General features: G+C 39.2%; 1 protein-coding gene across 3 annotated transcripts in view; it reads right to left on the bottom strand.

The window, feature by feature from the left end:
• CNTN1 (contactin 1) overlaps positions 1-13993 on the bottom strand; it is a 289880-nt gene that overhangs the window by 128929 nt on the left and 146958 nt on the right. For all 3 annotated transcript variants that reach the window (XM_012734143.1, XM_012734144.1, XM_012734142.1), the window contains exon 15: positions 6431-6551. In XM_012734143.1, the coding sequence (XP_012589597.1) occupies positions 6431-6551 (121 nt within the window). The remainder of the gene's footprint in view (positions 1-6430; positions 6552-13993) is intronic.

Genomic DNA, 13993 nt, shown 5'->3' with positions numbered 1-13993 from the left:
AGAGAGAGAGAGACATCAAAGAACTTAGTGTAGGCCAGAGGGTGTGTGTGTGTGTGTGTGTGTGTGTGTAAGGTGTATAAGACAGGATTCCCCAGAGACAGAATGGAGAGAACAGGCAGATTAATTGAAATCCACTGCTAAGGGGAGCAGGAAGTGAGACAGAAGAGGTCTGCTGCACCATGTGGGTCAGCTCCCTTCCCGGCAACCTAACTTAGGCCATAGTGTTAATAGGGCTGGGACTCAAGCCCTCGGCCACCAGGGAGGCCCCTTTATTCTCTTTTCACTGTTTATACATGCCAGTCAAATTGAGAGGTCCCTGGAACTAATAACAGAGCTTCTGAAGCTATCTTATTTGCTGTGATTCAATGCTTTAGACAACTGTGCTAAAATGAGTATGAAGGTGAGGGGGGAACAAATTCAAAAAGTCTCTCTCCACTTGGGCAACTGATATAGTGGGTTAGCTCTCTGACTGAGGATAGGAATGGTGCTGCAGTGTTGGTAGTGCTAAGCCTTAACCCGTAGGCTACCAGGAAGGCCCAAATTAAGAATTATTAAATGACTCAGCTGAATAGCGCTTGACAGGGTGTATCATGAAAGGTATATCAACACTCGGCCGGGACGACTGTCATTTAATGCCTGACTAGGGCTAGGAGAGCTGATGGTTGATTACTCACTCAAACAAAGGGAAATTAGTGGTGGTTATCATTTGAAACTTCACTTTCTTCCCATGTAAGTTTCTCAGCAAGGCTGGTGAAATGTCTTTATGACAAGGCAACTGGCTTTGATCTGATTGAAAATTCAAAACTCAAGGTAGAGGAAGCAATGTGATTTCAGAGAGTGTTCAGCACGGTCACTATTGCTAACACACAGACCAGCTGTAAAACTGTGAGACAGATTACCAGAAAGCAGGGATCCTGGGGCGCCATCTTGGAATGTGGGTCCACCAAATCCCCCTTTTTCTTTTTTTATTGTTGTGGCTGAGTTATGTGCTGTCAGTATATTGCTACAATTTTGTAAAATATATGATTTTTTCACTCTTGTTGCTCTTATAATCTTCTGTCTTGAAAGCTTTCAAGTTTTATAAATTTATTTTTAGTAAGTTTTCTACTTTATTGTGATTCTTGAAAATGAGCCATCATATTTATCTCTATTTTCCTAAACTTATAGTTATCTTTTTGACAATTTCTTCTCTCCTACTTTCTATAGTATTTCATCAGTTAATTCAATTTAACAAATATCATTTTCTCATTTTATCTTTAATGTTATCTCTTTCGTAATTTGGTTTTTTTTTTTTGAGAAGGTAACTATCATTTCTATCTTCTAGGTCTCTAACCTTTTATTAATATATCTCTAATTTATTCCTTAACCAATCTTTATTTTATTCTCAATGCCTGTGCTTTTCATTTATAGGTAGTTCCCCCCCCCCAAAAAAAAAAAACTGCCATATCTTGTTACTAATCCATTTCCATCATTTCTTCAAATATTTTGGCATGATTGTCTTTATTCTTATTCTTTTTAAAAAGAAGTATATTTTATTTATTTACGAATACAAGAACTGGGGTCTATGCAGAGGTTCAGAGGAGTGAGATAGAATAGGGAGCAGAACAGACAGATTGAATGAAATCCACTGCTGAGGGGAGCAGTGGTTGAGACAGGAGAGGTCTGCTATACCATGTGGGTCACATCTCTGGCTGGGGATCGAACTCCCCAGTGGCTGCTGATAGCTTGATAGCACTTACGTTAACCCCTGTGCCATCAGGGAGGCCCTATTTTTTATTCTTATTCCAATGATGATACTTCTGAAATATTTTGGATTCTAATTAGTTGCTTCCTCTCTCTTTCTTTTTTTTATCATAAATTATGGTTTGCTTATTTGTGTAGTTTATCACATTTTGCATAATTCCAAATTTGATTAATCTAAATTTGTTGAAATCCTGAGGGACTATGTTGAAGGCCACTATTTCATATAGGGCGTTCTTAGGCTTTGCCAATGCTGTGTGAAAGAATAATTAATGATTTATCCAAAGTTTTTATATTTTTAGTTAAAAGTTTTTCTGAACAATGATTTCATATATCCATGTGTTTAGTTCTGTATTTTGAGTTTCCAGAAAAGTATTGTTTGAAGTATGCTTACTTTTGCAAAAATCATCTAGACATAGAGACAATAGCTGAAGTATCTCCAAAGTGAAAGGGTAGAACTAACGTAAAAGGCAGCATTGGACATCAAAATGAAGCACAATTTAAAACTGCTTGCAGAACTGGAGGGACAGAATATGGTCTGCTTGTTATGGTCTCTATTCCTCGAGCATCTGTAAACTCAGTAACATAGGAAAATAAATTGAAATGCTTAAACTTTTTATCAGCAAGAATTTATGGCTGCTACAAAATAACAATGGCTCATATCTGATTAGTGGGGCCATTTTCTAGTCTTTTTAGTCAACAGTGTTTCCTATTGTTGTCCCTTATTTCTCCATTCTACAATATATTATTCAGATAAAATAATAAGGTATCTTTGTGTTGAAAACTCTGTGAAATCAGAACTAGCCTTATGCTTTCCACTGATTATGTTTTTTTGTAAATGTAGTTGTGTTATATTTAGTAACACTCCAATTTAACAAATTAATCGCCTCCAATTAAAATAATATGCAAGGCAAACACAAGAAATTTGTTTTTGTGTGCCTGCTTAAGTAGTGGTATGGAGTAGTAACATACATCTGGAGAGATATGAACCTGCTCCCCTAAATTATGTACAATATTGTAAATCAATGTTATCCCAATAAAATTATAGATGTAAATATATATAATATTCTTTTTTTCTCACTCAAATCACTTTTATCACTTAACTTGCCCACACTTCCATGATTACAAAGACATGAACAAATATACACGGAGGACATGAGAGCACCCCAATATTTACTAAGCTTTTGTTTCCTTCAAGGAAACATAAGCTAAAAGAAATCCAGATTGTCTGAAGTATGCCTGAAAAGCACTACTTTTTGTTTGGTCTTCTGCTAGAAATTAAAGTTTAGGGTTAAACCCAATCACCAAAATTTTCTTAGTGAGCCTCAGAGAAATTGCTCCACCCTGGTCACTGGTATCTGGATGTGAATGAGAGATATTTCCTCTCAAATGTGTCAAGTTCTTATAGAAGTCTAATATTATTTATAACATGTTTAATATATTTTGGGAAACAGATATATTCTTAAAGTATTAAGTAAAAATTGAATATTTGAAAGCAATTCACAGACTAGATGTGCTATTAGATCTCACCCTACAGAATTTATTAGCTTTTTGATTCTTGAGCATGAAATAAATAGTTTGTCTCTGGGGAATCTTGATATATATGAGATAAAAAGGAAAACACAAATATGAGATCACATTTTTAATGATTTTTTGAGCTATTGTTGGCTAGAAATATGCTAAAATTTCTGAATGTGTGTGTATGTGTGTGTGTATATATATATATAATGCTACATATGTATCTGTTTTATACACACACATATATATACATTATATTATATATATATAAAATGCTACATATGTATCTGTTTTATACACACACATACACACACATATATATATATAATTTTACATAAAATTTCAGGGGTTCTATGAACACCTTGAAGTCTGCCTATGGATTCCAGGTGATGATTTTCTGAATTAGGTGGAAAAAAATAAGGCGGTAGAGAAATGAACCAATAATAATATTATTTAAGGCATAGTATATTTTATTATTCACCATTTAATAAGAAATTAGAAAACCTAATTTTATATCCTATGATTTAAATATACAAAGCACATTTGAAGGTGTACTTTATATACATTTTTGACACATTATACAGAAATGTAAATGACTATTATTTTGATGGAAAATTTATCTTGATTTAAAATGAATTCCTTTTATGTTATTAATAATGAAGTTTGGAGAATGATTAAATTATGACTCTGCAGACTTTAGCAATGGTTAGCAATACTTTTCATTTACCTGTAGAGCTTTATGACCACATAAGTTTATGACCATGTGCCTTACAGCACAGGGTTTTAAAATGCTGTATCATATGTCAGCTAGGTGTACTTTCCAAGTTACATTGCTCTAAGGTATTTTTCCCAGGACTAAAAGGCTTTAGAGAAAGAAAAATAAAAGGTATTACCACCTCCAAATCATATCTGCTATAGCTCCTCTTTATTGCTTTTACCTTTATAAAAATACACAGCATGGGTATTTTTTAATTGCCTAATTATGTGTGGATATTATTATTTTTCTTCCATTACAGTTGTGGAACTTTCCTCTGAACACAGGGGTTTACTACAATGTAATTATATGAAGATATTGATGTTCATGTTGTATAATATAACTTCTATTGCAACATTAATGAAAAGTCCTTTAATATGAAAACAAGTACAGTTAAATACATATATAATATTGTATGCCAGAAATGTCCTAACAGCATTAGTAGGACTAGAAAGAAAAGTGAACGAGGCAACTCTCCCTCATAAATCTTAAAGACAACAGATGTCTCACATAACAAAATATTATAAATGGAAATACTGAACAAGAAATTTCTTCCACTTGCATTTTGCAGCCTTAGGGTAGAGATTTATTAGTTTATGAAGTATCATGTATAATAAATGTCTCATCTGGATGAAGAAACTTCAGCCTAACTGCTTATTACTCTGAATACATTCAACTGGAAAAAAAGAATTTCAGTCTTGTCATCTTATATCTTTGTGGTTTCATAACACTGCTGCTCTAAAGAGAAATGAAGAAGGTATATGAGAGTGAGGGAAATTATAATGGGCCAGATATGGAAAGGGAATTAAGACAAACTATACTTTTCTTCTATCTATTGACTAAAATATGCAATTAATGGTCCTTACATTTTTTTTAGTAGATGTGTTATAGGGCAACTCCCTATAACATCTTCAAAGAGGATGGCCACTGTGGGTCCCCAACATGTGCTTAAAAGGGACTCATAATGAGACTTAACTGCAAGCACACATGAAAAGGTTAACGAAGGGTTTATTTACAAAAGGGGGAAATGAAGAAAGGAGTAATTCAGGGAAAAAGAGAGATAAATTGGTGAGTGTGTCCTACCAGGTCTGCAGAGGTGGTACCCCAATGCACACTGAAAGCAGGCAAAAAACCAAGGGAACCCCCGGGGCCATATGTCTCATTATATCCCAAGCCTGATTGTTTAATTCCACCCTCAGTTCCCAGCAGCCTCCCTTTGGTGGTGATGGCATTATGGGATTTGTAGTCTTTGGTGTCTTGGCTCTTTGGCCTGGGGTGGGACCCATAAAACCTATGTTTTAGAGTTTGTTCAGGATATTCTCTTTCACACAGATAACAAGGAATAAAAAAAGAAAAGAAACTTGACACTGAGATAGAGAAAGAAAAGCAGAGCTAGAAAACTATGCAATAGAATTCCACAGCAACAAAACATGAATATAATATTGATAGGTGAGTTTCACAGCTTAGTAGAGGAGTTAACTTATTTGCACAGACAGGTAGACAACACATTCAAGAAAGTGCTCAATATTGTAAAAGTTTAAAAGAGGCCCTGAAAATTGGGACATCCAATAAGGACTCTGAATTCGGTAATAGTTAAGCCAAGCCTTGAAAGATTAAGATTTGGGCAATAAATGGTGAGATTGGGATATGGAGGGAAGACAGCAAAACAAGTAAGAGTTCAAAACACTAAGGAGTTTTTGTGGATAAACTGGGCAGGAGGATTGGTTCTGCGAAAGGTTAGAGAAGACAACTGGGGTGTACAGGCTGAGGTTGAGAAGTGGCACTTGTTGGGCACTAGCTAAAAGGAATGGTCTTGACTTTGGAGGCAGTGTGTCCAGGGCCAATGGGTCATTTCAAAGCAGGTGGGGCATGTTTGCAGTGGGCCTCACAGCCAGACGGGGTGGAAATTTCAACAAGCATGTGCACAGCACATTTCCAGTTCTATTACTTGCCAGAACATAAACATTAGTGGGGAACAGAAACAGGTATATATTTTATTCAAAGATGATAGTAATAAATAAGTAACATTTACACTTATACCAATGCCAGTATATATATATATATATATATATATATATTTTTTTTTTTCAAAACGAAAACCAATAGTGCTCTACTTAACATTCTAAAAGTATCAGTAGGAAAAGAATACTCCTAGCAAGTATTGAGCATAAAAGCATAAACATTTAGTAGGAGGTATATGGTGTAAGTTTCTGGAAGACATGTTAGCTAGTAAAATAAACAAAATCAGTGTTGCTTACTACTTACATGGCCTAAATCATTCTTAGGCATGAATGAAAAGCTGTTCTCAAGGATGAAGATTAAGTATATAGGAATTTCGACCAGTGTATGAATGTACAAATATTATACATGCAAGTCCAGTACCTTTCATTTGTAATTTGAAAGGGTCGGAACTCTTACCTCTCACCACCAGGTCTGCGGAAGCTGAGGAGTTGTCCACGATTGTCTGAGCAGTGCACGTGTACCTGCCCGCGTGCTTCAGCTGGGCATTACGGATCAGCAGCTCGCCATTGGCATCCAACTGGGAGCAAAAACAGCAGTCGGTCAGAGCAGACCATTTCTCACCAATTATGACACTTAGGATACCACAGACATACGTCTCCACTAATGAAAGGAACAGCATGAGAAACATCTGTTTCAGATGTTAGCCTTTGCTAAGGTTACTTACATTCTGGACTTCAGCATCTCAACTGAAACACAGAGTGGATGCATTATTTAAGCTACGTTAAAGCTATAATATCTTTAATGTTCTATTACTTCTATTATCAGAAATCATCCTGAAAGAAACCAAGGAATGAAGCTATTTTATTGATATCTTTCAAAGAGAAATGTTATGGTCTAAAAATCATAATGCTGAATGTCAAAGACAAACAAATGTCGTATACCTAGAAAGGATTACTAATTGGGTTGTGCAAAACTAAGCTAAATGAGTAATTCTAAAACCTGCCACAGTTCATTTTGCAAAAGCACTAACACTTTGTGGAAACTATAAAAATGGGCAATTCTACTTACATGTTCTTTTCACCAAATTTATTAAAATTCATGTGAGCAAGAATTTTGTTTTTCCTCATTGTTCTACTCCCAGTGCTTAGAAATGTGCTCAATCTCTGTTTTGAGCAAGAAATTTTAGTGATTTTTGCTTGTGATTAGCCATCTTCCCTAAAAACAGCTAATTTTTATTTACTGCCTACTTTGTAAGAGGCCCAGGGCTCTGTGAGTCTATATATTATCTTATTTTCTGACAACAGCCTAAGAAACATTCCTTTCATGTCACTTTCTTGTGTGTAGAAAAACTGGGGTACAGGTCAGAGGTGGGGGAGTGAGAGGATTTACCAGAGACAGAATGGGGAGCAGAATAGGTGGGTTGACTGAAATCCACCACTGACGGGCTCAGTAGGAGAGACAATAGAGGTCTTCTGTGCCCTATGTGGGTCAGCTCCCTGGTGAGGAATCAAACTCAGGATGGTGGGGTGATAGTGCTGAGAATTAACCCGTATGCCACCAACGAGTCCCCCTTTCGTTAAAGATAAATGTGATATTTATAGTACCCAAATAATTTAACGAAGGTTACTGAGATTCTTTGGTAATGGGGCTTGCCATAGGCCATTTTCATTGTATTCAAAATATCCTTGTAAAGGAAAATTTGGAAAACTCATTTTTTAAATAGATGTGGTTTCATGACTACAAAAAAAGAAACAAAGATTCCATCGATAGATACCTACATATATTAAAGGATGAAAAATTAATGGTTAAAGTTAGTATTTTTCATAATAGTAAAAAACTTTCTATAATATATTCGGTTTGCAAATATTTTAATTTTGAATTTTCAGTAGTTGTGTCTGGAAAGTGTCTAGGTTTGCAGCCCCTGCTGGCTTAGTGAAATTAGTAATAATATCTTGTTATAATCTGAGCAAAATGGTTCAGTTGTTTATAAAATACTAATATCTCTGCAAAAAGAACTAGTGAGTGACCACAATTTTTTTCCTTGATATTAGCCAGTTTTAGAGAAAACATACCTACAGGTCATGCAATTTAATGCCAATTAATGTCCCCTGAGGACCAAAAAATCAAGTTTCCAAGATTTCTGCAAATTCTTGGGGTAAATGAATTCTTTTCTTGTGTTCTCTTCATCCACATTTCTCTGGCATAACCAGGAGTCCCAGACAAGAAATTCAGCCCTATCTCTATTTGATCAAAATTCCTACTATCATAACTGAGCAGTATAGTTAAGCAGTGCACAAAAATGAACTAACATGTAAGAAAATTTTTAAAAATGAAAACATTATTTAAAAAATAATAATAATAACTTGGGTCATCCCTGGTGGTGCAAAGGGTTAAGATGCACTTCGATCCCTGGCCCTGCAGGTGCCCCACATGGCGGGGCAGACCTCTCCTGTATTGCCCGCTGCTCCCCTCAGCAGTGTACTTTGCTGATCTGCCTGTTCTGCTCCCCACTCTGTCTCTGGTGAGGCCTCTCACTGCCCCTGCACCTCTGGCTTGTACCCCAGTTCTGTATGAATAAAAAAAAAATAAGTCTTTAAAAAAAAAAAACCTACAAACACAAAATATTTCATCACTAGTGAAGTGAGTTTCTTAAGAATTGAAGATGATGATGGGCCGTTCCCAGTGGGTTAAAGCACAGCTTTAACCCACTACAAAGCTATCAGCAGCTACTGCAGCTCAAAGTGGATCCCGGGCCAGGGAGCTGACTCAAATGGCACAACAGACTCCCCCTGCCTCATCTACTTCTCCCCTCAGCAGTGTATTTCATTGATCTGCCTGTTCTGCTCCCCACTCTGTCTCTAGGGAAGCCTCTCACAGCCCCTGCACCTCTGGCCTGTTCCTCAGTTCTGTATGCACAAATAAATAATCTTTAAAAAAAAAGAATTGTGATAATGAAACTGGACACTAATCATCACTAAAGGTTATCATCTACTCTGTAGTTCTTTTCTTGAAAGTAGTGGTTTCATGCAGGGGTTTCTCAGCGGCCATCACCCCTTCCAGGGCTCGCTGTCTCTCTGGCCCCCATTTCCACTATGCCTCACTTTTCTCCTCTCTAGAAACAAATGGTTATATCTTTCCTCATGGTGAACTGCTTAGTTCTTTGAAGATTACTTGGACTGTGAAAATGACTTTTCCTCAAATCCTTTTTTCTGTTTAGCATTTTTTTCCCACTTCTTCACCTCTTCCTCTTCAATAGGTCCCAATCTATTTTTACTTGACTTTTGATTCAACCCTCAACTTCTCCAGTCACCTATGAAGGCACGTCTTCCAGAAACTGAGGGCATGCTAAAAACCCACTCTTCAACTTCCTCATAATTCCATCCAATTGTCAATTTATCCAATTCTTCAATAACGGCTGCCTCTGTCCCTGTCCAACAACTCCCACTGAACTACCACACTATATGTTCATGACCCCCACTTCTGTGCCTCTTTATTCTGTCTTCTATGTGGTAGCCACTATGCTCCATCTCCAGGAAAACATGAACTTTTATGAGTTTAAATGCATCTCCCCCTCTCTGATTCTCTGTGCTACTTTTCCCCTGGGATGGTTCTGTGAGGTAACCAAACACAGGGCAGGCAGGAGATCTGGGAATGCTGGGAGGTTGGCAGGCGCCACAGCCCCCTGAGAATCTTTACGCTTTCTTTTTGGGCTCTCTCTGACAGCCTTTCATGGTCTCACAGCTTCTGTAGTCACTCCCCTCACCTGCTTATGTTCATCCTCCCATAGCAGCCTGAGTGATGCTGCCCTTAGAGCACTGACTTCCAGGCTCAGGTATGCACACTTACCTGTGGGTGTGAACCCATGTTTTAGGTGACCACCATCAGGCGTGTGGTGCCACGCCCACAATTCCAAGTGCCTTCTGTTAACAATCAAGACTGCCAGTGACAGCCACAGAAGCTAGTGGCATAAAAGTCTAATTGATCCATTACCCTACAGATGGTGATTCACCCTTTAAATGTCACCTCTTTACCACCATTATCTAAATAATGCTCACCTGCACCACCAATGCCAGTCAAGCCATTTACACAAGCAAGTCTTTCTGCTTTCACTTACATGTCTTATCATTGTAATGGGTGGCTGAAGCCAAAGACTGTTCAGGTGGTGCCTCCTGGATGGGACTGATGGTGAGGCTAGATAGCCCCAAGCAAAATGCTAAAAAGTATTGCATTTCAGGGTGGAACAATAAGGGACTACAGAAGCAGCCGTGGATTATTTGGTGTTCCGGATTCAGCACCCAAGCATTTGGTGTTCAGGGTTCATGTTTAAGCACTCAGCCTTTGCGATTCAGCATTTTTAGGTCTTTAGTAATTTGAGAGTCAACAATTTTGGTTCCTGCTGTGCAGATATTCAAGAAGGCTGGTGCGGGCCTCAGGACATTGCAAGGTCTCCATCAGCCCACCTCGGAGATGAAATGTTTGCAGGTTTTGCAAGTAGACAAGTGACTGAAAGGAACGGTTTCCAGTTTTGCCATGGTTACAGCCTGGCAGGGAAGGCAACAGAGTGGGCATCTTGCTGAGCTGCTGTGAGTGTGTCCCGATGTCAGGTTGTTCAGTCACTGCTCTGCTATTTTGAACGTCCATTGGTGCTGTGCTGGAGCATCTCAGCGGCTCTAGTGAGCATCTCCTGTTGTGTCTTCTGTTGTCTTTCTGAGTTGGAACCCAGCCTATAGTCTGGCTGCTGTGTGCTTCAGGTCAGCAGAGGCAGGAAGACACCACCTTGGGCACCAGGCCTGCTGTTCAGGAGAGGAGCTCTGCATACTCAGTGGCAGGAAGACGCCATTTTAGCTGCTTTTATTTAGGAGTTGGAAACATTGGATACTGCTTTGGATGAGGTAAACAGCCATTTTTGGCCTCAGTAACTCTTTGTTTTGCCCTGGTTTGTTGAATAAATCCTATTAGTGTTGTTTTCTGAAGCTGAGTGATGTTGCAATTGTGCAGGTGGGTGAAGAACTCAGACAGTGACTGATAAACTATTTGGACAGTGGCCTTGATGCCTGTATCATCACAGCACCTTTTACTTTCTGTCATATTATCTAATTTAGTACAATTATATATGTGTTTGATTATGTGATTAGCTGGTCTCCCGGGGGAGGGGGTGTGATGTAAATTTGATGTCAGGAGGAAGCATGCCTGTTTTATCTGTCATTTTTGTGTCCTTGTGTCATAACACAGCTGGATGTGCTATGCCCCTGGTTTAGTAGTACCAGGAGCAGAAGACATTGAATAAATTAGTCAAATAACGTGACAAGAAATCTGCCATATGCTCTTAATACATGTTTTCTTCAACTATAGACAGGTTCACAAGTTCATAGAACTCATAACAAACACAACTGCTGCACAATGAAGCATACACCTGCATTATGGTTATTCACAACACTGATATACTGATATTTGATCACCCATAATTCCTGGCCTTTGGACTTTCCTAAGCTTTTAAGAGTATTAAAAAATGTCTCTTTTGTTATGTTAATAAAGGTAAACTAGAGGAAGGTAACAGAGATGGGGGCCTGCTTGAGGAAGGTAACAGAGATGGGGGCCTGGTTGGAACTCCCACTCCTACCCCAACCCTCTGGGGGAAGGAAGAGTGATTTCAGGCTGAATTCAATTGCAATGACTGATGACTTAAGCCTATGTAGGCCAATAAGTTAATCAATCATATCCATGTAGTGAAGCCTCCTAAAATCCTCCAAAGGAAGGGACTGAGGGAGCTTTGAAGCTGGTGAAATTGTGAACATTTGGAAAGAAGGGTGCAACAGGGAAGGGTATGGACCTCCACACCTAGTGAGTAAACAAGTTTCCAGAGTTCTCCGAGCTAATACAACAAACCAATTGAAGCTCTTCCAATGACACCCCCCCAAACACTTCCTCAGACACTGCAAATTCAAACATGCTATGAGCTCTCACCTGCACAGTTTTTACAGATCATTACATTGCCTAGGTCCCTCATCTCCCATGTCCAACAGTTGCTAACTTCAATTCATACTGCAACAGGCCTATGGGGAGGCTGTAGCTGGTTAAGGACAGGGCCCACTACAGGACAAAGAACTGTGGGTTCTTCACCTGCGTGCACAATGACAAGGCCACTCAGGCTCAGGGAAGAACAAGAACAATGGGGCTTATTTAACAAGCAAGGAAAATAAAGAGTTTCTAAGGCTACAGCTGTCTCACTCCAGATAATGTCCATATTGTTCAGAAGTACTAAACAAAAGACCACTCATCCAAGATGGTGTTGTCTCATCAGTGAGGAACTGGGATGTGAGGTGCTGGGCACAAATGGGCCAGATCCAACTCAAGGTAGCTAGGGGGTGATGGTGGGGCATTGAGAGGCGCCCTTAGCAGCCTCAGCCGCAGTCTGAATGTCGGGATGGACAGCAACTCATGCTGGACCAGACAGCCATGGAGAAAGGAACATCAGAAGGTGATTCTCAAGGATAAAAAGCTCAGAGGTGGGCCCTCCCTGGTGGCACAATGAATTAGGACGTAGCACTGCACAGTCGCTTCAGTGTGAGTTCGATCCCCAGCCCTGGAGGTGACCACATGGAGCGGCAGACCTCTTTGACCCGCCGCTGCTCCCTTCTGCAGTGTACTTCATCAATCTGCCTGTTCTGTTCCCGATCTGTCTCTGGTGAACCCTCTCACCACCCCTGCACCCTCTGGATTGCCCCCCAGTTCTGTATGAATAAATATATATATTTTTTTTTAAAAGGCTCAGAGGTGACCTGGACACAGAGTATCAGTCACCTGTCAGCAGTGCTGGGTAACACTGTTACCACTAGTGGCAGTCATTACTGGTCACTCACATTACAGTTCTTTGTAATTCACTGGCATACACCAACAACAAACAGCTCCTTGAGACACAGGACTAGAGCCTGGTGCTCCATTCAGGCAGTGTCAGAGGCAGGCCGGAGGAGGAGCGCCTGGCCAGGTCTCTTCAAATCTCTTTGGCTTCTCTTCATCCTTCAGAGGTTAGCTGGTGGAAGCTTCTCCTTTCTTCTCAGATCAGAAACTGGTTCTCTCTCAGGAACTGAGTGTCAGAGCTTGTGTCTCAGAGAGTGTGGGAGTCCAGTTTGCATGAGCCCCAAGCTGTCACTTTCCCTGCCTTATATACCTTTTCCAGATCCCCACCTATGACTTTGATTGAACCATTTTCAATCTTACTGATCACTGGACCACAGCACCAACCAGCTCACACTGACCTTGCATTCATTTCTATTATCCAGGTGCCAAGTCCACCACTCTCTCTACACAGCAGGAAAGCACAACACTGGAACTAGTCTAATAGGGCTTCCCTCTTTGCTCCTCCCTATATTATTGAACCACTGGTCCCCTACCTTGGGGCAGTGTAGTGGGAACACCACTGATGTCACCATCACTGCTGGTCTCTGCCTACAGCCTGAGCCCCACTGGTGGTGGGCAGAAAATGCCCACCAGCCACACTTGTTGGCATTGCCTAAGAAGCTCCTAGGGCAGGACACTACAGCTCTGAGAGGGTAAAACTGTGGTTCACACTATAGAAGTCTCTTTTTCCTCTAGAACCCCAAATATGACCTTGCATATATTTTCATTATAACTACCCCTTTCTACTATAATTGTGTAGTTGTTCATTTCTTTTATTAACTTCAATTCTTTGAGTGAAGCACTATATCTTATTATTATAAGTTATTTAAAGTACTATCTGACATACAGGAGGGATTCAACAAATGAATATGTTATGAAAAAATTAGCAAATATGTATTATCTAAATTTTTAGATGATTTTAAATTATTTTAAGTGATTTTATTAAGCAAATGTTCTTTTAGTAATTTCATTTTTTTCTCAAGTAAGATGGTAGTTACATAAGATAAAATATGTAATTTGAGACTGATCACTATTTATGTACATAAGCTCTACTCTAAGTGAATAATATACAATGTAAACTTCCAAGTTTTCTAAGCACCCAAAATTCTTGTTAAAGAATTT

This window comes from Condylura cristata, unplaced genomic scaffold (genome assembly GCF_000260355.1).
Source record: "Condylura cristata isolate star-nosed mole 26May11 unplaced genomic scaffold, ConCri1.0 scaffold00047, whole genome shotgun sequence".
NCBI classification, from domain to species: domain Eukaryota; kingdom Metazoa; phylum Chordata; class Mammalia; order Eulipotyphla; family Talpidae; genus Condylura; species Condylura cristata.
This window is presented reverse-complemented; position numbering and strand designations above follow the sequence as displayed.